General features: G+C 31.7%; 2 protein-coding genes across 2 annotated transcripts; both read left to right on the top strand.

The window, feature by feature from the left end:
• The first annotated feature begins 944 nt into the window (after nt 1-944).
• Nucleotides 945-11,674, top strand: LOC112784223 (cellulose synthase A catalytic subunit 8 [UDP-forming]). Its single transcript, XM_072210968.1, has 25 exons — nt 945-1,232; nt 1,424-1,523; nt 1,946-2,007; nt 2,124-2,183; nt 2,923-2,982; nt 3,342-3,398; nt 3,997-4,039; nt 4,149-4,226; nt 5,124-5,451; nt 5,527-5,677; nt 5,783-5,871; nt 6,103-6,133; nt 7,351-7,537; nt 7,625-7,728; nt 7,807-7,858; nt 7,951-8,098; nt 8,197-8,478; nt 8,564-8,909; nt 9,024-9,161; nt 9,241-9,366; nt 9,460-9,672; nt 9,851-10,079; nt 10,171-10,370; nt 10,452-10,805; nt 10,887-11,674. Exons 1-25 carry the CDS (start codon nt 1,086-1,088, stop codon nt 11,472-11,474), a joined length of 4,173 nt encoding a protein of 1,390 aa, XP_072067069.1. The 5' UTR covers nt 945-1,085; the 3' UTR covers nt 11,475-11,674.
• Nucleotides 11,675-15,866: 4,192 nt separating this feature from the next.
• On the top strand, nt 15,867-17,922 carry LOC112792727 (receptor-like protein 51). The gene has a single exon (XM_025836067.3). The coding sequence runs from the start codon at nt 16,297-16,299 to the stop codon at nt 17,641-17,643; it is 1,347 nt and encodes a 448-aa protein (XP_025691852.1). The 5' UTR covers nt 15,867-16,296; the 3' UTR covers nt 17,644-17,922.
• The last annotated feature ends 7,248 nt before the right edge of the window (nt 17,923-25,170 follow it).

Below are 25,170 nucleotides of genomic sequence, written 5' to 3'. Positions count from 1 at the left end.
TATGGAAGTTTGCATTTTCTTGGCATCTGAGGCACTTCTTCACATATTCGCTAGCGTCGGTCATCATAATGGGCCAATAATAACCAGCTTTGACAAGCTTCTGGGCCAAGAACTTTTTTTTGCGCGCGAGCGGGAGTTTCGGCTATGCTTGGGGTGGTAGCGGTCTCTCGCCGCCAATTTCCTCTTAAGGTTTTGGACCCTGTGTCTGAGTTCTTGCATGATCTGAGAGTTGTCGCTGCCGATATCCTCTAAGGGACACTTCTTTGGAGATCGGTCATAGCAGTTGTCTTGGCCATAGTGGGTTTGTCGGTGCCTCCAAGAGGTTCCTGTACTCACCCTACTCATGAGGCGATCTCTTTGGCATTTATTGTCCTCATCCTCTCCTAGCTTGTCTTCTCGGTGGAAGAAAGCCTCCATAATCAACTCGTGTCAGGTCCTCATAGACAGTACTATTTTTTGTGAGTTTGTTGAATCAATTGGTGAGGAAGTGTTGAGAATGAAGATCGAGACTTGAATGCAAGGTTGAGATGAGATGTTGCGCCTGCGAGTCGTCAGTTGATCGACGGATGGGACCACTTGTAAGGACACTCTGATACCAAAATAAAAATTCGTACGATGAGATAACTAATTAAAATTATAATAAGGTAGAATTGTAGTGACGTATCTGTGAAAAGAGGTATATCTCTCTCTTTTATTTTTTTTTATCGGGGGACCCTTCCATTTAGTCTAATTGTCTAAAAGTTTATTTAAACCTCTGCTGTAAAAATTACGTCATGCAAGAGACGCTTTATTATTCGTGTAGGACACTGTGGGTCGTGGTCTCGTGGACCCATCAGATCGTGGGTCCATTAGGTGCTAACTATTGAAAATCAGGAAAATCATTCTTTACTCTTTAGAGAATATCGAAGTTTTATAATTGTGAATTGTTAGTATATTGTGAATAATGAAAGTTTAAATGTAATTGCTTTGGTGTTATTTTTATCCCAACATTAAATTCTGCTTCCATTTTCCATTCCCAACGTCTTCCAATACAGCTAACAGGTTCAGCATAATAAGCACCGCCATCAAAGTAACGTAGGCCGTCGATGGCGGAGGCGGGGTCATCGGAGGCAGCTGCAACGGCGGTGGCAGATAAGCATAGTAAGCCTCGGCGGCTGAAAGGACACAAGGACTGCACTACCTCCTGTATTGCCTCACGTGACAGGCCACGTGTCATCGTCACCTCCGGCGAGGTTCTTTCTGTTTTCCTTCTCTTACCAAGACTTGCACGTGTGGCTGCGTAACTAGGGTTCATAACGCTTCCTTTTAATATATGCTATGTCATGTCTGATTCCTCATCATGTTGCTTTAAATTTAACTGCTTTGTTCTGATTTAACGCATTGATTTTTATCTGTTTCTTAATTGAAAATATTGAAATAAAAGGATGGTCGTGTTTGCTGGTTTGACATGCGGTGCAAAGATGTGGCGAGACTGGTTATGGATGTTAGCGTGGAACCCGTCACTTCCTTGTGTTTCAAGACTGGTGAGACCATTTTCTTCTTTTAAATGTCATTTGTTCTTAATATTTGTTTTAGTATCTGTTTCACAAGGGATTCTAGTCATAAACTCTTTCTTTCAAGCTGAAAAGTGATTAACTAATCTTTTATTGATTGCAAATAGTTGTGCTTGGTGGTGCATCGTTACACTAATAACATGTTAATACCTTGACTCAAAGATTAATGATACAGGAACTTAGTGGCAGCTTGAAAGATAAATCATGCGGTTTCATATGTATTCTTGGCTTGATAGTCTTCATTGAGGGCTTCCAATATAACTTCTTTTATGAACAGCCTGTCAACATATTTGTGATCCTAAATTTGATAACTCCTACACCATTAACTAACACTTCATATTCCCTAAGAAGTAAAATATTTTTTAGCTGACAAAAGTACTTTTGCTTGACAGGGAATGAAGATATGATTTATGCCTCCTCAGGAACAGAAATCAAGTGTTTTGATGTGCGTCTGGTAAGCAATGTATGGGCAACAAAGAGGCTTGATTTCCAGTTTTACAAAATCATACACTCTTCTGTGTTCCACTTTCTATACTGAGTCCCTGTATATTATGTTCTGTCCTGCTGAAGGCCACAAAAGAATGGAAGCCGCTGGAGAATTATAATTATAACAAAGAGGAGATAAACAAGGTGCACAGTATGACTTGTATTCAGTTATATTGCTATGCATTTTCTTGATCTTATTGAGTGTTTCTGCTGCTCTCTTGGCATGTGAAAATGAAACGCTGTGTCTTATATATCTGATTTCACACCTGTAAATAAATGCTTGCATAACACAGGTTAATGTAAAAGGCTGAATGAATAATGTAACATTTTCATGGTTTTGCCTCACCTATTTCAGCATTTTACCATGCATAATTTTCCCATCAGTTTCTTATTCTAGTGTTTTCTCTTGCAAATATTTGTCAAATTCTCCTAAGCTTTATAAATGCCAAGTCATTTAGTTGGACAAGTGGTAAATAGAAAAATTAATATAAAATGAATTGTGGTGTATTTGTAGACACTACTTCACACTCTCTTCTACATGTAGCTCAGAAATGTTAAGTGTGGTGTTTGTTTGAGATGCCATGTTTGTCTCTTGGCTTTCTTGCATGAGATTTTGAAATGGGATTTTAATCATTGTTGTGAACACTAATTTGGTTCTGTGGGTTTCTTGATCTACACAAACTATTGAATCGTTAAATTGGATTGCAGCATTATACCTGAACTAATATTTGCTTGCACATTCTTCCATTCTGCTATAATACAAACTGATCCCCCCCCCCCCCGGTTCTTTTCTCTCTCCTTTTTTAAAAGAAAAACAAAGCTGGAGGTGCACTTTCATTTGCTAAGGAGTGGCCTTATGGTTCAATTTTTCATGGTCTTGCAGGTTGTATGCAACTTGAAGTCCTCGTTTCTTGCTGCAGCTGATGATAGTGGTGAGGTGAAGGTATGCTTCATATTTATTCAACATGTGCTGTCTGATTTCTCCTATGCAATACCACATATATCAGTTGTTATGAGCTTCTTTCGTATTTGGTACTTTGATTGGGATCATCATGACCTTTGGAGTTTGGACACCTGAAATTTCTTTGATTTCCTGTTGGTGACATTCACCAAGTTTTCTTACTCTATTCTCTCATTAAACAAAAACATAAAAGTTAAGTTATACTTTCCTGAGAACATGGAAATCGCATTTATGATTTAAAACTAATTTCTTTTTCCATTCTAATTTGATATATTATTGGTTTTATTCTGTATGCTTCTAATTTCATCCGTTTCACTACTGATTGAAATTGTCTTTGAAAGATTATTGACATTCGCCAGCCATGCCTCTATAAAACTCTACGAGCCGGTCATACATCTGTATCCTTCTTGATTCCTAGTGGTGCTTCGGAAAATGGGCGCTAATTATGCAGATCTGGAGTTTTGTGTTTAAGCTACTTATACTTTTGGTCTGTTCCTTGTATATTACATTATAGTACTGTTATAGTCTCTAACTTTGCGGCTAAGTTCTAATTTCGTCTCTAACGTTTGAAACGTTCTATTTTTTGCCTCAAACGTCTTATGTCATCCTATTTTAGTCTTGTAGTCAAAATTAATTTTTTTTTATTCTAAAAGTCCCTTTTTTCCCTCTATTATTATCTTCTTCTTTCTCTTATTCTTCAACAAATTTCACTCTCAAATCACTACAACTACCACTATGGTCACCACAATTATGATTGTTGTCGTTGCCTAGAAGAAGATGATAATGGAAGAAAGGGGTGTTTCAGGAAGAGAAATTTTTAATTTTGACCAGAGGACTAAAATAGAACAAAATAAGACGTTTGGGACAAAAATAGGAGGTTTCAAATGTTAAGGACAGAATTAGGACTTAGACTAAATGTTAGGAATTAAAACAATACTTTACCCTATAATCTATTTATCTTGTTATTGTTTGTTTCGCCTTGACTTTATGTGGTAGATATGTAACACGGTGCAATTTCTTCCTTGGAGATCGTATGAAGGTACTTATCTTTGTTCTTTCTCTTTTACCCTTATATGAATAAATCTATCGTTTCTCCCTCCCCCTTCATATTTATGGAAATCTGACTCCAACTTTTTGTTCTTTGGCAGTAATTAGTGGAGGTCTTGATTCTTTGCTATTGATTTGGGACTTCTCCAAAGGGCGATCACACAAAGTTGTGGATTTTGGTATGTTTTTCCCTATAATGTCTAACTCTGTACTTGTTAATTTAAGTTTTGCCTGAAATGACTTTAACTATTTTATAGAGCCTTCTTTTGTGTTTGTTGATTTTGGCAATGACATAAATCTCCTCATGCCTTTTTATCAACAACAAGATTTTAACAAGCAAGGTTTTTTCTATAGGGTGGAGGATATTATGCGGGTAGGGAGAATATGCGAGTTCATTTGGGTATGTGGAGAGTGGAGAGAATGAATGGCTTTCTTATACCCAGGACCATTTTCTTTTCCTTGTCATATCTCTAATACTTAACCCAAGTTCATTTTCAGAAATATACAATTTATTGACTGAATTTCATACTGAAATCAATATCTGAGGGCATAGTTCTTCTTTCATCTTATTTGATGGCTTGATGCTAGTTCTAATATGCTTCTGCTCATTTTTGGTTGAGAAATGCTGCAGAATAAGAAAGCTCAAGTGTAACTATTGCTTTTGACTCCGTTCAAAATCTTGGTCTCAACCATGAATGGAAGGTTAGGCCGTTTTAAAAACATTTTAATTTAATGAAGTGAAACATGAATTAGTGACTACTGACTTTAGAGAATGCAAGTCAGAAACAAGTAGTTTTTTAAATTTGAAGAAGCAAAAAGTCATCTCTGTAGTTAGGCATACATGCATAATGCATGTACTGGGATAATAACTCCATGCAATGCTTTCTAATGATCTTCTTGCCGATTTTATTTTCATGGTTGATTTGAATATTTTTATATGGTGGCTTTTTTCTCTTTTTAAATTACTCAATCATGGATATGTATACCCAAAAAAATGATGAGTAATATATAATGAAAGACAAAATAAATGAAAGGGAAAGAACGCTACTCAATCTTTCTGCCCCTTCTTGCTGCAGGTTCACTTGAGGCAAACAGTAGCAACACTGGCCAGTGTGTCAATCCTGCTTTTGTTTATGCAATAGCTGTTCCAGAAGTTGACATGCTAGATAAATCAGATAAGATCTGTGCTGTTGCAAGGGGAGATGGAGTTGTTAGTGTGATTAATATTGAGTCTGAAATTGCTGCTAATAGGTCAAAGAGCTCTTCAAATTCACGAAAAGGATCTCAATCAAGATCAAAGGATGGTGCCAGTTCAAGTAGTAATGTGGATGCAGGTCAAAACGGAAATAGGAGGTTGCATTTGGATTACACTTTGGGTGGCCATACTGCAGCTGTTTCTTGCCTGTAAGTCAAATCTTTATCGTCGTAGTAAAGACTATATTTGCTTGCCAGTTGCCCCCTAACTCATGGGTAACTCAGGGAATTTTCATTGTTTGGGGAAAGAGGGAAGTTCATAATATCCGGAGGAAATGATCAGTTGGTGAAGGTATGGAATTGGTCCAGTTATCGTGATTCTGGAATAGGCGACAACAGTGATATCCTAAACTCTACCATCAATGTAGGCCATAAAGTGAGTTTTCTTCGATGATTCCATACAAAATTTTGATGCTGGTTACTTATTTTTCTTCAGCTTAGTATGTCTATTGTGCATTCATGTAAACACCTTCTTTGGCAGGTCAATTCACTGTGTACCGTCCCAGCAGATACAGACAACCTTGTCGTGTGTGACACATCTAAATCAGTAAAGGTCTATTCCGTAACTTAGTCTAAAACTGGATGAAAGTGGCTTTTGTGAATTATCCTGGAGAGCAATCAGAACTTTCAATAACAGATTACTCAGAGGATCATGTTCCTGGGCGCAAAACACAACATAAAAGCAGCAGAGATTTAATCTAGGCATACCTGCATATATTGCTGCTTTGAGGTTCACTATGACCTATTCTTTTGCTTGTCCACACGGTCCAAGTCGTTTCATGTGTACTTGTTATCTTCCAGTTTTTTCATGCTACTTGTCAACCTTTTTCATGTATCCATTTGATTTTTAGGCTGGTTTTCTCGTCAAGACTAATAATTTGTAGTTATTGTGTTTAGAAGTAAAACTTGTTTTGTTTGATGTTCTCGTCGTGCTAATTTTCGTGTTTGTTCCTGCATTTGAGATTTATCATATTAGACCGGTTGTTAGTGAAAAGTGAAAACAGAGCACTGAGCAAGCTCAAGTTATTCTCCGGTGTCTAAAGAAACTAAAATGAATAATGAAATGAACCTTGATACTTGGATATTATCATTGTACTTATGTTAGACTCTATCCTAATTTCTATATAGGGATTTTCCAAACTAATTATCCATGTGGATCCTGTGTAGAAAGTATAAAATATCATTTCTAATTGGAGTATATAAATTCAAATCGCTTATCTAATTCAATTCAGATTGAAATCGGTCAAAATTGTAATAACTTTAAATTTAATTGGATTTTTTTCTAACAAATTATGTGGATTGGATCAAGTTTTGATCTATATTTTTAAATCAATCTAATTTTATTATTTTATTGTAAAAAACTATGATTTTTACTTATAATATGTTTTAATATATTATGTAATTTATTTTATTCGTGCATTACTTTTAGAGATAAAAAACATGCTATGTCCTTTTAATTTTTATTTTTAAGTACTAGAAACTTTAAATTCTATTCCACAATCACGCTATATATTTACACACACACACACAGTCTTTAGATTTAGTTATTTTCCTAAATCGACTACATTGCATTGCAAACAACCTTGATTTCTAGTATTCACAATTTGCAGAAGTAATGTCATAGTTGATAGACATTAAATATTTGAGGGATATAACGTTGGAACAAGTTAGAATCAGAACGTACATTTCAATAGCTACAAATGAACCCACTGATATAGAACTTTGCATGCTAATAGTGAAGTATCTTTATCAGGTAGTATCAGGTATTAGGTAGGTACGATATTATTATTTATAATGTTGTGTTGGCGGGGCTTATAGTTAAAGAAGTAGGCCGTGCAACTGTCAACTGTTCCATCAAACATAACAGACATTGCCTCTCATCTCATCTCTCTTTTTCTGAAACCAAGATCCCAACCCCTCAACCTCCAAAAACAACACACTACTTGCTATGCTCCATCCTCCCAACATGGCCAACACCAATTGCTTTGTGCTCTTCCATATAAAACCTATAATAGGAGCAGTAGTACCAGCCAGATATACTGATCTTGAACTGGAAAAATGACCGAGTCTGGTGTTCCCCTATGCAACATTTGTGGGGAACAAGTGGGGCTTAATGATAATGGGGAAGTGTTTGTGGCTTGTCATCACTGCGCTGTCCCAATTTGCAAGGATTGTTTTCAGCATGAAATCAATGAGGGTCATACGGCTTGCTTGAGCTGTGGTGTTCCTTATCAAGGTCTCAGAAAATCTTTCACACTTTACTCGTTCAATACATGCCTTTTTCCCCACCTTACATATGTTTCCTTTTGTATTTTTTTAATAGCAAGAACAAACCGCAACGATGATGACATTCTCGATGAAGATGATGATGTTATAATGGTTTCTGAAGATCACTCCGCAATGGATTCTCAGCCCAGTAGTTCTCAGGTAATGAGTTATAGCAATTATTAGAGAAAAAGCTGTTAACATTTGCACTGACAAACCACACCACTGAAAATTCTGCAGGATGTTGGACTCCATGCTAGACATCTCAGTTCAGTCTCTGCCGTGGATAATGGTAAATGATATAGACTTAGCTACACTTTCTATGCAACTTATGAAGAATTCAAGGTCCTTCATCATCACAATATGGTTTTGTTGATCTTGTAGAAGTAAATGATGAATCTGGCAAGTCAAGCTGGAAAAGCAGATTGAAAAGCTGGAAGGGAAAGGATAAAAATAGCAAGAAGAAAAAGGCTGCACCTAAGGATGAAAATCAGGCCCCAGTTCCACCACAACAGCATATGGAAGATAAACGGTGAGTTCAATGAGAAACATAAAATAATTTACCTGAAGTGGTGCTTAATTTGATTCTGTATATATGTCATACTGTCATGGATTTATGATCTTTTGCAGGCCAACAGAGGGAGATGCTGCTGCTGTGGCTGCGCCACTTTCAGTAGTGATTCCAATATCAAAATCCAAACTGGCACCATACAGAATTGTGATAATCATGCGACTCATAATCTTGGGTCTTTTCTTTCATTATAGGGTTACAAATCCTGTTGAAAGTGCTTTTCCTCTGTGGCTGACATCTATCATCTGTGAGATCTGGTTTGCATTTTCCTGGGTGTTAGATCAGTTCCCAAAATGGTGTCCGGTCAATAGGCAAACTTTTATTGACAACCTGTCTGCAAGGTTAATGCACAAAGTTCTTAAATGTTTCAATACATTCTGCTTTATACTTTGGATGTTGATGATCACTTATATACCGTGATTTCAGGTTTGAAAGAGAGGGTGAACCCTGCCAGCTTGCTGCTGTTGATTTCTTTGTCAGTACAGTGGATCCTCTGAAGGAACCACCATTGATCACAGCTAATACAGTGCTTTCTATCCTTGCCATCGACTACCCTGTAGATAAAGTGTCCTGTTATGTATCAGATGATGGCGCGTCCATGCTCACGTTTGAGTCGCTGGTGGAGACAGCTGACTTTGCAAGAAAGTGGGTGCCATTTTGCAAGAAGTTTTCCATTGAACCACGTGCACCTGAATTTTACTTCTCTCAGAAGATTGACTACCTCAAAGACAAAGTGCAGCCTTCTTTTGTGAAGGAACGTAGAGCAATTAAGGTAAGGAATTCCAAATTGAGTAACTCCACTTAACACTATATTCATTCATCTCTTTGTTTTCCAAATTGAGTATCTTAGAGCAACACCTTCATGTTTCCCTTTCAATTCTATTAGAGAGAGTATGAAGAGTATAAAGTACGGGTCAATGCTATGGTAGCAAAGGCTCAGAAAATGCCCGAAGAAGGGTGGACTATGCAAGATGGAACGCCTTGGCCGGGAAATAACTCTCGTGATCATCCTGGCATGATTCAGGTATATCCATTGTTTCTGTCTGTAATGAATTTAATCTGAATGTTAATATTGTACTCTCATGGCTGCCTCAAACTTCCAGGTTTTCCTTGGACGCAGCGGTGCTCATGACACTGAAGGAAATGAACTTCCTAGGCTAGTTTATGTTTCCAGAGAGAAAAGACCTGGTTATCAACACCACAAGAAAGCTGGTGCTGAAAATGCACTGGTATGGATAGATACTTCAATTTCCATTAGTATTAGTATTTCATATAAAGTCACTAAGAGTTTATAGTGCTTGATGTTTGTTTGGATTATGCAGGTGAGAGTATCTGCAGTTCTCACAAATGCTCCTTTCATTCTCAATCTTGACTGTGATCACTATGTTAACAACAGCAAAGCAGTTCGGGAAGCAATGTGTTTTCTCATGGACCCAGAAGTTGGTAGAGACGTGTGTTATGTGCAGTTCCCCCAAAGATTTGATGGTATTGATCGTAGTGATCGATATGCCAATCGCAATACAGTTTTCTTTGATGTAAGTTCATAGAAAAAAACAGAGTTTCTCTCCTAGATTCAATCAAAGTATGTCATCTCCTTATGTAGTCAGTTCACCAAACAAGTTTTTGCAGAATTGAAAATTGTGGAGACAACACCTTCTGTTGTTTCTAACTGTCATATGTAATGAATGTTCTATTAATAATCATCCATTTCAGGTTAATATGAAAGGACTTGACGGCATTCAAGGACCAGTGTATGTGGGGACTGGATGTGTTTTCAACCGGCAAGCGCTTTATGGCTATAGCCCACCATCCATGCCGAACTTACCATCTTCATCATGCTGTTGCTGCCCCTCAAAGTCCAACAAAGATGTCTCTGATATTTGCAGAGATGCAAAGAGGGCAGAAATTAGCGCTGCCCTTTGTAATCTCAAGGAGATGGACAGTAAGCACTTCGAATTATGTCAATAAGTACTAGAGAAAGATGCAGCAGAATCTTTCTTAAGTGACACTACTGGGTTCTTTTCTTCTTGCAGATTATAATGAGGATGAGAGGTCAGTGCTGCTTTCACAAACAGGTCTTGAGAAAACTTTTGGTTCGTCTACTGTTTTCATTGGATCAACACTAATGGAGAATGGCGGGGTTCCTGAATCTGCGGATCCTGCCATGCTGATCAAGGAGGCAATTCATGTTATTAGCTGTGGATATGAAGAGAAGACTGACTGGGGAAAAGAGGTTTGGATTAAATGCTAATAATCTTTGTAATGAGTCCATACCATCTTCACATTTTAAAATGTATGTTTGTGTGTGTTTCAGCTTGGATGGATCTATGGCTCAGTGACAGAGGATATCTTAACAGGGTTCAAGATGCAATGCAGAGGATGGAGGTCAATATACTGCATGCCCTTGAGGCCTGCATTCAAAGGGTCAGCACCTATCAACTTGTCTGATAGGTTGCACCAAGTCCTTCGTTGGGCACTTGGATCAATTGAAATTTTCCTAAGCAGGCACTGTCCCCTCTGGTATGGATGCGCCGGTGGCCGTCTCAAATGGCTGCAGAGAATGGCATATATCAACACCATTGTCTATCCATTCACATCCCTTCCTCTCATTGCTTATTGTACTTTGCCAGCAATTTGTCTTCTCACTGGAAAATTCATCATACCAACGGTAATAGTTACTTCATATTTCTTATTATTGGTCTAAAACATAACTAAATGCATAATTCTCAATCATTCGGTTTGATCCCAGCTTTCGAATGTTGCGAGTGTTCTGTTTCTTGGCCTTTTCCTGTCCATTATAGTGACAAGTGTGCTGGAGCTGCGTTGGAGTGGTGTTACCATCGAAGATTTGTGGCGAAACGAGCAATTCTGGGTGATAGGAGGTGTTTCAGCACATCTGTTTGCAGTGTTCCAAGGACTACTTAAGATGCTGGCTGGTGTTGATACCAACTTCACAGTGACAGCAAAGGCTGCTGAGGACACAGAGTTTGGAGAACTCTACATAGTGAAGTGGACTACACTCTTGATTCCTCCAACAACACTTATCATAATCAACATGGTTGGTGTTGTTGCTGGATTCTCTGATGCACTCAATGGAGGCTATGAGTCTTGGGGACCACTCTTTGGGAAGGTGTTCTTTGCCTTCTGGGTGATTTTCCATTTGTATCCATTCCTAAAGGGTCTCATGGGTCGCCAAAACCGCACTCCAACCATTGTTGTGCTCTGGTCAGTCTTGCTGGCCTCTGTCTTCTCTCTAATTTGGGTTAAGATCAATCCATTTGTCAACAAAATTGACGATGCTACCTTAGCTGATACCTGTGTTGCTATTGATTGTTAACAAGCCACTACAAGTTTTGTGTGTAAGCAAGAATTGTTATCATTATACTATGCTTTTTGGGTGGTTTGGGCCCTCAAAATTATATAAGCAACATGTAGTCTATGTTTACTAATAGCTAAAAGGTTTGAAACACAGATTCAAAAGTGTAATGTTAGTTGCACAATAATCTCAACTTAGACTTGGTTTAACTGTTGATACAATGATATGATGTGCTGTATTAAATTTGATGGATCGCTATACTAAAATAATCTAGCGATAAAGTTTAGATTTTGTTACGGCCTGACCTAAAGAGAACATGGGCCGACCCGACCCACTAATCACCCGACCCGAACGGTCGGGTATGAGGCATTCATTTACTGACTCGAACACGCGTCTAGGACAGTTCGCCACTACAGCTGTACAAGGAAGCTTTGAAGAAGGTGGGTTCTGCCCTTGTGAGACTCACTTCTGACACAGTATATATGGAGAGGGTCCTACCCCTCCCCCAAGGTAGGATACATACTACTTTATCTCTTTTTTGCCTGCACACTAGACTGACTAGAGAGTCAGAGTGTCTTTGCAGGTGACACCCCCTTTTACCTCAGGAGCTCGGAACGTCGGCTGCTCCAACTTCGCTCTCGCGACCCGGTTTCAGGTCGCGCCCCACATATCAACCCAAAGATCCCTCCGAACCGTCCGGTATCCGACCTACCGAACAGATTTATATCATTGGACCTTAGTACATGAAAATATTAAGAGTTCAATTGAAATGGCTGGTAACTAATTTGGTCACAAGAATTAAGTGGCACTAATGGACATTTATTACACTATGCAATTATGCATGCATGGATGATATGCGCTACTTAGAAGCTTGCAGAAAAAAAGAGACAAATAAACGTCAATTAAAAGTATGCCACGCTTAAGCAAGTGTCGGGGGTTCGAATCCCGCCTTGTGCATGCAGCAACCCATTGGCCAGCGGCAAACCCTTAAATGGAGCTCAGTACCGCGGCGGATTAGTCCTTGGCCTGCCGGGCTGGGGAATACCGTGGGAAACCAAAAAAAAAAGTATGCCACGCAGTATTGACGTAGTTTCAAAGTGTTTCCTATAATCTTACATATAAAATCTAGTTATTGTGCTTTTTCTTCCCATAGAAGAAATAAAGAATGCAAGTACAACAAATGAAACGTAAGAATGAGGGAACCAAAATGATGCTACTAGTATTTCCTTTAAAAAGGAAATAAAAAATGAAAGGAATTGTTTTTGCTACTACACAATGTGCTCGAGTATTTGGTCCCTTTGAATGACTAATAAGTAATAATCAATTGTTTGGAGAATAATTTTAATATATAAAAAATAGATTCCACATGGCAAATACACTATTGCTTCGGTTTTCATTTTATAAAATAATTTTGTTGGCATGATAATGAAGTCCAGTTATCAATCTTGAGAGAATGATAAAAAGGTGCAGCAGCTAATTATAGTTTAGAGAGAAAATAAAGCCATCAAAGGTTGAGCCCCAAAAGAAGTAAACATGGCAAAGGGGAACCCAATGCAAGAGCTGGATTCCACTCATCTGACCCACCTGATGCAAATAAAATAAAAATACCAACAAATAAATAATCTAGTTGAAAATAGTAAAATACCATTGCTCCGACAAATATATTATTATATAGTATTTTTTATAGTGTTTAAAAGTTTGGTGTCTGATTGTTAAAAATGATTAAATAATTAATATTTAATATAAAAGTATAGAATTAATAAATTTTAAATATTTAAAATTTACTATAAAAAATATATTCAATAAAATATATTATATATTATTAAAATTAGATTTTTTTTCAAATTAATAACATAGCTGACATGACATGTTACTAAAATATTTTTTATTTATTTTATTTGATTGGGATAAATATAAAATTATTTAATATTTTATTTTATCACATTAATTATAATTAATCAATTTTAATTATTTGATTTGACTGAAATAAAAAATTAATTTTATTTTAATTTGCATTAATTTTTTATTTTATGTATTTTAATTAATAATTTTTAAAAATATTATAATTTTTACGTGTTATATTTATAAGATATTCTTTATTTATTTAACTTACTTCATTGAGACAAATAATTATAATTGATTTATTATATCAATTATTTAGTTTAATTAATTTAAATATATGTTATTTGATTTAATTTATTATTTCACTAATATTTGAGTCGTTGATTATTAAAAGTTTTTTTTTTATTTTTTTTATTTTAAATATTTTGATTTTAAATTTTAAATTTTTATTCATTATTATTTTTCTTTTTAATTTAATATAAAATCTAATATTTCTATTAACATATCTTTATAATTTATTGTCTAATAGTTATGTGTCTACCATTAATTATATAGTCCTAACATTTTTTAATTTATTAAAAAAATACAACTTTATTTCTTCTTCTTTTTTATTCTATTTTATTTTTTTTTATAATTTATTCATTATAAAAAGTCATATATATACTAAAAGAGAATTTCATTTATTTATCAATTATTTTTTATTCAATAATACTTTTTTTTCTCTTATCATGCATTATTTCTAATCTTTAATTTTTTTATAAATTATATAATATTATTATTTGTTATTATACTCTATCTCTTCTATTTTTTTATTTTTTTATTTATTTAAATTTAATTTTTATAAGTTTTTATTATAGATTATATCTTTTTTCTCATAAACTCATACAAATTACTTTATCATAATTCTTCACATATTGAGTCTTTTCAATGTTAAAATTATATTCTTTACGTGCTTAATTTTATTCCTAATTTAAAAAATTGTGTGATAAAATAATATCGATGAAGGTTGTTATAAGTCTTCTTATTCATGTTTTTGACTTATTTTTCTTTTGTAGAGATCATGAGTAATTATATTCAATTGTGCTTATGTATAAAAGGTAAGTATAAATTGTATCCGATTTTCTTTTAGTAAAATTTTTATTATCTATCTTAAAATTAAAAAAATATTATAAATTACTTTTGACTAATAAATTTATCATCGTTGTCACAATATATTATGTATTTAATTGTACATTCATTTTATCTTTAGCCGTTTTGATAAATTGTTTAAACTAACAAAAAATATAAAACTATTTTCAAGTATAAATACAGTTACTTCAACACAAAAATAAAGAAAATATATTGATAAGTTTTAAGTTAAATAACAATGTTGATCATATTACTTTGATTTTAATAATGAATATGATACAAGAATACAAAACCATTTTAGATAAATTTTAACAAAAACAGTTCTTTATAATAGTTTTTTTTTGCTATAATAATAGAAAAGATAATTCAAAAACAAATTTTATTTCATATTAGATTGAACTTTACTTATAAATCATGAAAAAATATTTACATATTCAACCATTAATGTTAGCTGAAAAAAAATCTTTAAAATAATAGAATTCTAATATAAATATTTTAATCTAATAATAAATTATATATTAATATTAACGAGTAATTGTTATATTTTGAAATAAATAAAATTATTAATGATTGATTTTATTATTTTTAATATTAAAAATAATTAAATTTTAAATTTAATTAATTTTATGAAATTTTTATAATAAGAATTATTATATATATTTTTATTTAAAAAATTTAAAATTTTTTATATATTTTTATATATTATCTAATGCAAATTACAGGTACATGTACTAAATTGATACAAAATAGAGTGAATATCTCACTCGATTCCTGACAATTATCTCGAAAGGACAACGAGACTTTCAAGAAAAAAAATACCCAACCCAATAACTTCTTATTTTTTTTGGGACTGATTAGCTTCTATGCCAAAAAAATAATTAACTTTTTTTGGCACAGAAATTAATCAGTCCCATAAAAATAAAGTTCAAAAATTAAATTATGTATTTTTTTTGTCAAAAATCTCATTATCTTTTGAGATAATTGTCAAGGCTATTTTATGTTTTCTCTATAGCACAATTGAATAACTAGTACTATGAGATTGGCCTTATTGTGTGGCTGTTCCTTTTACCGCCCCATATTTTAACATTCAATAGACTTCACTTTTCAGTTTTCATAGATTTGAAGTAAGCATTATTCTTTGCACTGTACTTTACCAAAGAAACACAAGATTATGATAATCATCTATTATATTTAATATTATTTTATTCTTTAGTAAATGAAGTTTATTAGAAGTCTTCTGTCTTGCCGCATTGCTGCTTATAATTCAGGTGGGCTTGCGGCTTATAATTTATACAGGTTAACACCCACACCTGATTTTTAAGAAGGAAATATGACAAAAAAAAAAAAAACTTAGTTATAATTATCATTATTCTCACCCATTATCCCAAGCAAATGCCACTTGAATCCACCAACCATTACTCATTGCAAATGTTAGCATAACCAACTCCATTAATTGATTACATAATTTGTATATCTGGAAAACTCTTTGATCAGCATTGTAGGTGAAGAAGAAAACTCACCTACCTGCATTTTCCGGTTCATTAAACATAGGCACCAGTTCAACAGGAAAGAAAAAGAAATAGCCATGAATGCAGAAACGAAAGGTATGCTACAGATTATAGATTATAGTGTGTGAACTAGTTATTGGCAAATCATAAGACTAATTAATTAAACATTTTTTTCCCATTTTGACCGTTGTTATTTAAATAGAAGAATATCAAGGAGACAAGGACCCATCGCTCTTCTCTCTGTAATTTGTAGCAAAGCTGATTTTCCAATATTCTATATTTGTTACAGTTCCGGTATAACCCCATTTTTGTACTTACTTCAAAACACACTCACTTCCAAGTTCCAAACCCTCACACTCACAGCAATGGAACCATCACAACCAATTCCGTTACTTCTTCTTCTCATTCTCCTGTTTTTCCCCTCCATTATCATCTCATCATCCTCTCCACCACTCCCTCAAACACCCTCACCTTCCCCCAAAACTTCACCCTCTTCTTCTAAGCCATCACCTTCCCCCAAACCTTCACCCTCCTCTAAACCATCCTCACCCTCACCCACATCTTCACCATTACCCTCACCAAAGGCATCTACTTCACCTTCATCTCCCTCATCCTCATCCTCATCTTCATCACCCCTTGATCCAAAGCAACTGAGGGCACTCGAGTCCCTCAACATCCCAACCTCAAAGAACCCATGTTCCCCAACACCACTTCACAACACAACCACCTGCGACAACTCGAAACCCTTCCGACACATCATCTCCCTCCGCCTCTCAAACTGCTCAAGCTACGTTTCACTCTCATCCACAGCACTCAAATCCCTCTCACCAACACTCCAAACCCTTCACCTCCTCAATTGCCCCCACAGAATCTCCGGCGTCTCCCTCTCCCACCTCTCAAACCTCACCGATCTCTCTCTCTCCAATGTCCAAATCAAGGCCTCAGGTCCCTACGTCATTCTTGCCCACATGAACAAGCTCAAAACTTTAACCATTTCCAATGCTAATCTCACTGGTTTTCTTCCAAAGCACGTCCATTCCAACCTTACCCACATCGATTTGTCCGGTAACCAGCTCAAGGGTAGCATTCCGCCTTCCATTACCATGCTTGATAGCCTCGAAACTTTGAATCTTTCTTCCAATGGGTTCAAGGGTGAGATACCTTCTTCCATTGGTGACTTGATTTCATTGAAAAATCTCTCTTTGGCCTCAAATTCATTCTCTGGGTCAATCCCAGATTCTATATCAGCTATACCAGAGTTGATTCACATGGATCTGAGTTCAAACAAGCTCAACGGTACAATTCCAAAGTTCATATCTGAGATGAAGAGCCTCAAGTACTTGAATCTTGCAAACAACAACTTTCGTGGGGTTGTACCTTTCAACTCCAGTTTCATGAAGAGGTTGCAAGTGATTAAGGTTGGTGGGAACAGCGACTTGTGTTACAATCACACAATTTTGTCTTCAAAATTGAAGCTTGGGATTGCTCCCTGTGATAAGTATGGGATGCCAATGTCTCCTCCACCATCAAAGGATTCTTCTTCTTCTGAGGATGATAGGAGTGATGATGATTATGATGACGATGATGATACCAGTCACAAGAAAGGGCACCATCATGGTCCTAACAAGGTGGTTCTTGGTGTCGCCATTGCTCTTTCTTCCATTGTTTTCCTCATTGTTTTCCTCATCTTGTGCTCAAAGTGCTGTCGGTGATGCAAAATTTCATTTTATTGGTTTTAAGGACTTAGGTTAGGAGAATTTATTATTTGTTTAAGTCTGATGCTTTTGTTAAAATGCACTGATTAATTTATACATTGGTTGCAAAAATGGGGAAGAATTTATTTATTTATTTTTGGTGTGGATAATGTATGGAAGGTACCCAATAGGATAGGAAGAATCATTAAATTGATGTCAATATGTTTCTTTTTCTATGTTGTCAAATTGCTACTGTCTCAATTCTTTTAATTTTGGCTATTTTGTGATTGTTCTTCATTGAGATTGTAACCGAAAGGGAGGGAGGGATGCATCACAGAACTAGTTTTTTTTTTCTTCCATTATATTTGTTTTTCAATAATTTCTTGTGCATTGCTACATGAAAAATAAATTAATATTGTGTATCATTCATGTTTTGGGCTAGAATTATTTTCTCATGCTTTTTCCTTCTTTGATTTCTGTTGCTGAGCTGACCCAATGTCGATGAGCATATATATCATATCTAATCATTTTCTTTTGCTCGAGTATACTATTTAACAGTTCTGCTATTTTAAAGTTGGATTTTACTAACATCCTAAAAGAAAAGGAATTTATAAATAAAATTTATTTATATTTATTATTCAATTTTGTATTCTTAAGAACAATTATTAGTAAAAAATTTTGAAACCTTTTAGTTTTGATCACATGGGTAGAACAAAGTTTTTAATTGATTAGAAGAGGGACATAATTAAGGCCAAGCTGGGAATTGCTTGCTAATGATGTTAATATATGACAGGATATGATTTGGTGTAAAGAAGAATATTGTGTTGTGGAAAAAAGAGGACGATGATGATGTATTAATGTTGATGTATAGGTCTGGTCCAATTATAAGGCCGATGCTAATTTTCTTGTAGATTGTTGGATATGAGCTGTCTATGACTGTCCACGGTTCCATAATGTGTACCTAAGTTGAACTAAAGTAGTTTTCATTGCCAAACTACTGAATTAATTAGACTCTTCTTCTTTCATTTTACTTCATTGCCAAATCAGATTTCTATACTAAAATATTCCCGCACATCCCCACAAATTAAAAAACATAATCTAAAATATCCTTCAATTGAAGTATGCTCATACCATGACATAATTAATAGTTCACATAAATGAACCGATCAGTAGCGGATCTTAAAAAAAAAATTAGGAGGGTCAAATATATAAATTATGTAAAAGTATTTATGCTCAAATTAAATGTATTTTTTATTTTTCAATCATTATAAATTTTTAATTATAGAATTCTAATAAATTCTAAAAATATTGAGAAATTATAATTAACATAATAACATCTAAAATTACAATAGATAGATATTTTTGTTTGTCTAAATCAATTTTTTTAAATATATTAAAAATTAATAAAAAAATATAAAATGATAAACTTTTAACAAAATTTTTTTATTTGATTTTATTATACCACTTATTCTATTGTACAACACATTTTGGCATTGACATAGAAAATTAAAAGATTAAACTTATTTTAATAAACACTACTCATATATATATATATATATATATATATATATATATATATATATATATATATTTCTGACCATTGAAACATTAATAATACTAACCATAACTAATTTAAATAAACTTTGTAACCATAAAAGATTATATCAGTTTGATATTTCTAACCAAACGTCAATTTGTGAGATGTGCCGTTAGTTTGACTTCCTACTTAGTAAATATCCTTTCAGCTTGCCTTAATGCACACCCCAATGTGACATTATTTCTTGATTTTACCATAATGATTCTATGTGCTTGTTCTTCGTAAGTGTGTGTCCTTTACGAATTTGAAACCCTAGTTATCAAAGTCTGAAAAAACTGTTTCAAAGGAATTAGTTGAAAAAATATCTAGGAGCCAAATCAAAAATTCAGTTACTTCTAATGCGAGTTACAGCTGTTCTGGAAGTGCTGAATCAAAGAAGAAGAAAGCTAAAAATCTGAATGGGAGATATTATTATCTGTAAATATTTTATTTGGGTGGATGAGATTGAAAGTAGGTGAAAAGTTTTAGCAAAATCTGTGATTGGGACAAACAATGAACCTGATTTTGTTGATACTATCTCCATAACAAAACTGTCCGATGAATCTAAAATGAAAGTGATTATGAAGATAGGGAAAATTAAGGGAGAGAATAGAAAAATTAGAGTATGAATTTTGTCAATTGGTATAGAACTTATGCTGTGTTTCCTTATAATTACGTTCCTAGTATTTAAAATATAGAATTGAGGTTTGATTTGGTTTACTTCTTTTCTTGAGTTGAGATAAATTGAAATGAAAGTGCAATGTTATGTTAGAATTCTTTGTGAATGTTTACTGTTTTTTTTTTTATAAAAATATCCTGACAAGTTTGCATGTGTTGACATATTTGACCACGAAAATTAAAAATTTAACAAAAATAACCTTTAAAATTTGAAATTCGACATAGTTGCTTATATTTCAAAAAACAAACACTGATCTAAGCTTGACATGCAATATATATAAATTGTGATAATTACAAAATGAAAATTCCTGAAACCAATCAAATATAGGACAAAGCCAAATATGTAATTATCTTTTATTAACATAGTAAACATATAAGTTCATGCTAATTCATCATATAGCTATTTGATGAACATAAGTAACAAAATAAAGTTAATCTCTTATTCGAGTTGTTCTAATCGACCGCAGTGTTCATATACGAGCCTCAGAATCTTTGTAGGATGGAGGGCTCCTCATCCTCGAGAGGATAGATTTCTAAATGAATTTGTCGTGGTGGCGATTTTTTCGATGTACCTTTTCCGTGGGGGCCACTTGTTCTTTCGTGTGGTAAAAGTAATACGAGTGCTTAATCGTCGTGATTAAGTTCTGGCTTGGACTCAAATGCAGTGTGTTCGTCTTCAAATTATTCATCCGCCATGGTAGGGTGTAGACTTCTAGGGTCCTGGCAACGATGCCAATGTTCCGGAAGTTATTTGAAACTAGATTGTTCTTGGGTCAAGACGTGAGGTCTAGGCTCCTTCTATAATAGCATTCGACTTGTATTGATGCCGAGGTGCTGCCGTCCGAGTTTCTCATGAGGAGGTGGGGATGGTACCTACAAGAGACTCCGATACTTAAATTAGCATGGATTTTATGCAGGTTTTTTATAGATTGGATCTTGAATATATTTGAGGGTATTAGTGTATTTATAGGAGAGTAGATAACCACCTTTTAGTATAATTTTACCTTTGTTGGTAGATAACCGTTTCCTTTTTCTTGAAAAGTTGTGGAGATCTCCCTTCTAAGAGTTAGTTACATCTTTAGATAAGTAGGGCTAATCTACTAACGTTGCGTCCAGCCTCTATAAAGTCAGGTAGGTGTAGATGAGGCTGATTTTCTTCAATGGACCTTTATTCATTATGGCCTGACTCTATTTTAAGCCAGAATATAAATAATTATATTTATGTCTTGTAATTAATTTATATAAACTATTGTAAGGAACATAAATTTATTACTTATCTAATAAATGATATGAAATTAATTTATCTATTTTATAATTTAATTAAAAAATAATTTTATATTATAAAATACTAAAATTACTATAATAGTATGAATTTATTCGCTTGTCCTTCTAATTATAAACTTAAGAAATATTATTTATAATTATAATATGAAATGAAGATATGAATAAATAAAAATTTGATGACATATATTTAAACAAGAAAATGTTAATTGGTAATATATTTAAATTTATTTATTTTAAGCTGTTCATTATTAGAATAATTTTATAACATATTGTGATTTTTTTTAAAAGTTATCGGCTTTCTTTTGCATGCATGCAATGCCATTGAGAAGAATAAGGGTTAGTTTGGTTTCTCGGTGTGGCAATTCTATACCTTGCCGCATTGCATAGATAGCGGATGATGAAGCTTATTTAACAAGAGGATGGTTTGAATTTGCACGAATTCTAAATGTTGATATTTACGATGTTATTTCAGTTGGTTATCGTTACGATAATGACTCTATATTATACGTGACTAAGAACTAGAATAAATTCAATATTGTTTAAGTAATTTGGTTTTAATATTAGTATTTGATTAAATTATAATTAGAAAATTTTAAATTATTTCCTCAATTTATATATTATGAGTATTTTTTGTGGATGGACTATTTTTAAATAATTTAATAATTAATAAAATGAAGTGGTGTCAAATATATTATTTGAGTTTATTTTTATCCTTTATTTATTTATTTGTATTTTCATTATATTTGACAGAAAATCTCTACCTAAACATATGGTTTTCGTTGACCTAAATACAATTTAGTTGCCAATAAAAACCGATTTTATCTATAAAAAATAATGAAACATGTATCTTTTGATATTATATTAATATAGTAAGAAGACATTATGATATAATAATATCTTTAATTGTATTATAATTAGCTCATAAATAATGTACGATTATGTTATTTTAGGAAACTTTTTTCATTATAATTATATCAAATTAATATTTAATTATGATAAAATATGTTAATTATAATTATATCATAAAATTATAATAATTATGATAGTTATGTTATATATTTTAATCATTTATATAAGTAAATAAACTAAAAAACAATCAAATCAAATCATGACGATAAATAAATAATATAGAATAATATTATACATTTAATTACATTATAATTAGCTCATGAATAATGTATGATTATATTATTTTAAGAAAATATTTCTATTATAATTATATCAAATTAATATTTAATATATTATTTAAATCTATTTTTATATAACAATAATATTATATATATTTATATATCACTTTTTTAAACTCATTCTTATAAATATTGGCATATAATTAATATAGAAAACATATATACTTAATAAATATCTTTCTTAAGTTAATTATAACGATTAATACAAGATAATCTCATATGTATAACCTAATTATAGCAAGAATTTTCATAAAAATAATTGACTACTTATTTGAATATAATTGATATAGTTAAATTGATACAACCGATAAGATTGAGAATATATAACAATTATAGCAATTATTATATCAATTATAATAATAATTCATGTGACTTCATATACAGTAATTTTTTAATTATAATTATTGTCACATAATTAAACTTGAATATTATTTAATTTTAGATGTTTTATAAGTAATATTCATTATCACATGAATTATCATCATTACTCAATAATAATAATAATAATAATAATAATAATAATAATAATAATAATAATAATAATAATAATTTTGAATTTATATAATTAATGTAATTGATATAGTTCTAATTCTGATTCGTATGTAATAATTTTATTAGTATGTATTCACAGTTTTAATCAATATACAATAATAATAATATTATATGGACATAAAATTAATTAGTTAACAAATTAAATTTAGCTTATGGATTTTTATTTTCTACTCAAATTTTTAATCATTAGTGATTTTATTTTTTATATTTACAGTAAATTTTGACTATAAAAAATTAGTTTTAATTGTTTTCTATTTTATTTATTTACAGTCATAATTAAATTTGATATAATTATAGTAATATAAAGCTACTTCATATATAGCAATAATTTTAAAAAAATATTATTGCAGGATTGTAGAATAAAAAATAATCATATATATAAAACAAAATAATTATAATAAAAAAATTAATACATGTGATTTAAATATTTTTAATAGCTAGTAACATGGAGTTTAACAAAATATAATTCATATATTTTTTATTTATTTATATGTATATAATTATATATATATATATATATATATATATATATAGAATTATTTAACAAAATTAATATATACGTATATATAAATAAAAAAATTATTATAATTTTTAAAAATTATACATGAATTTTTGTTTCAAATAAATTTATTTTAATTATATTACAATTAGCTCATGAATAATGCATGATTATATTAGTTTAAGAAAATATCTTCATTATAATTATATTAAATTAATATTTAATGCGTTATTAAACTACTTATAAATCATCGATATTTTTAATCATTCTAATTATATCAATTGATATAGTTCTAATTCTCATTCAAGTGCAATAATTTTATTAGGAGATAATTGATGCACACATTAATAGTGACCCATTTAATTTGATATCAATTAGTGAATAATAATAATAATAATAATAATAATAATAATAATAATAATAATAATAATAAAGTCTACACGGTACATGCATTATATTTTAAAAAGGTAAAATATATTTTAAAAAATTAGAGTATTAATAATCAATTATGATTAATATCAATATCAATAATTAATTTTTATAATTATTTTTTGTACTACTAAAGACTACATATAGTGTTTTTCTTTTTTGTAAAATAAAAAAGATTATGATTCATAACATTTTTGTAAAGTTATATCGTATGGACACAAGATTAATTAGATAACAAATTGAATTTTAATTAATATGTTTTATTTTTTGCTCATATTTTTTCATTAATTATTTTACTTTTTATATTTATAGCAATATTGAATGTAAAAAAGAAAAAAATAATATTGAATATTATCTATTTTATTTATTTAGATTCATAATTAAATTTGATAATTATAGCAAGTATCTAGGATTAATAATAACATGATAGTATAATTTTAAGTTGTATAACATAATAAAAAAATGTAGCAATTTATGTATGCTTCCTATATAGCAATAATATTATATATATTTATATATCTCCTCTTTTAGCTCTTTCCTAAAAATATTGGCATATAATTAATGTCGATAACATATATATTGAGTAAGTATCTCAATTAAAAATATTTGTTAACTATTACCGTGTATAATTAGTGTGTGTGTATATATATATATATATATATATATATATATATATAAGGATTAATAGTGAATTGTTGCAATTATTTATCATCTAGAAAATTCGTACCTCAGACATAGAACTTCTTCTGTTTATTATTTTTCATACTTAAAGGATACTAATTACGATTCTATCAACAGTATTATTACCTATGATAGATTATGTAATGAAAAAGTTTGAAAAATAAAGGCAAGAATTATAAGGTTATGAAAAGTCTCATCCAAATTTGACAAGAATAACACGACTTACATAGAAATGGTTCTTATGGATGATAAGGTAAGTTGATTATTTTCCATGATTCTTTCAAGTGATGCTAGGTCCATTTTATAAATATTTTTTGTTTATATTTCAAGTTTATTTGATAAATAAACCCTTGCACGAATTAAAGACAGTGCGATTTTATAGATTTATATGTGCGTGCTAATAACCTTTATATTTAATTTGTTTTAGAGTGTGATAATAGCCAATATGTTTGTTGGTAGATTTAACTATTACTATATTATTTATGATCACATTCAGTATATATGTCTGATTTATTGAAAAAAGTAGATTATTAAAATCGATTAATAACTATTTTAGAGTTAATCCAATTAATACTAAATTAAAAAAAAACAAACAATGCATAACATATTAATTTTTTATTAATCAAATTATTATAATTTAAGTTAATTTTAAAAATAAT

This window comes from Arachis hypogaea, chromosome 13 (assembly GCF_003086295.3).
Source record: "Arachis hypogaea cultivar Tifrunner chromosome 13, arahy.Tifrunner.gnm2.J5K5, whole genome shotgun sequence".
NCBI lineage: Eukaryota > Viridiplantae > Streptophyta > Magnoliopsida > Fabales > Fabaceae > Arachis > Arachis hypogaea.
This window is presented reverse-complemented; position numbering and strand designations above follow the sequence as displayed.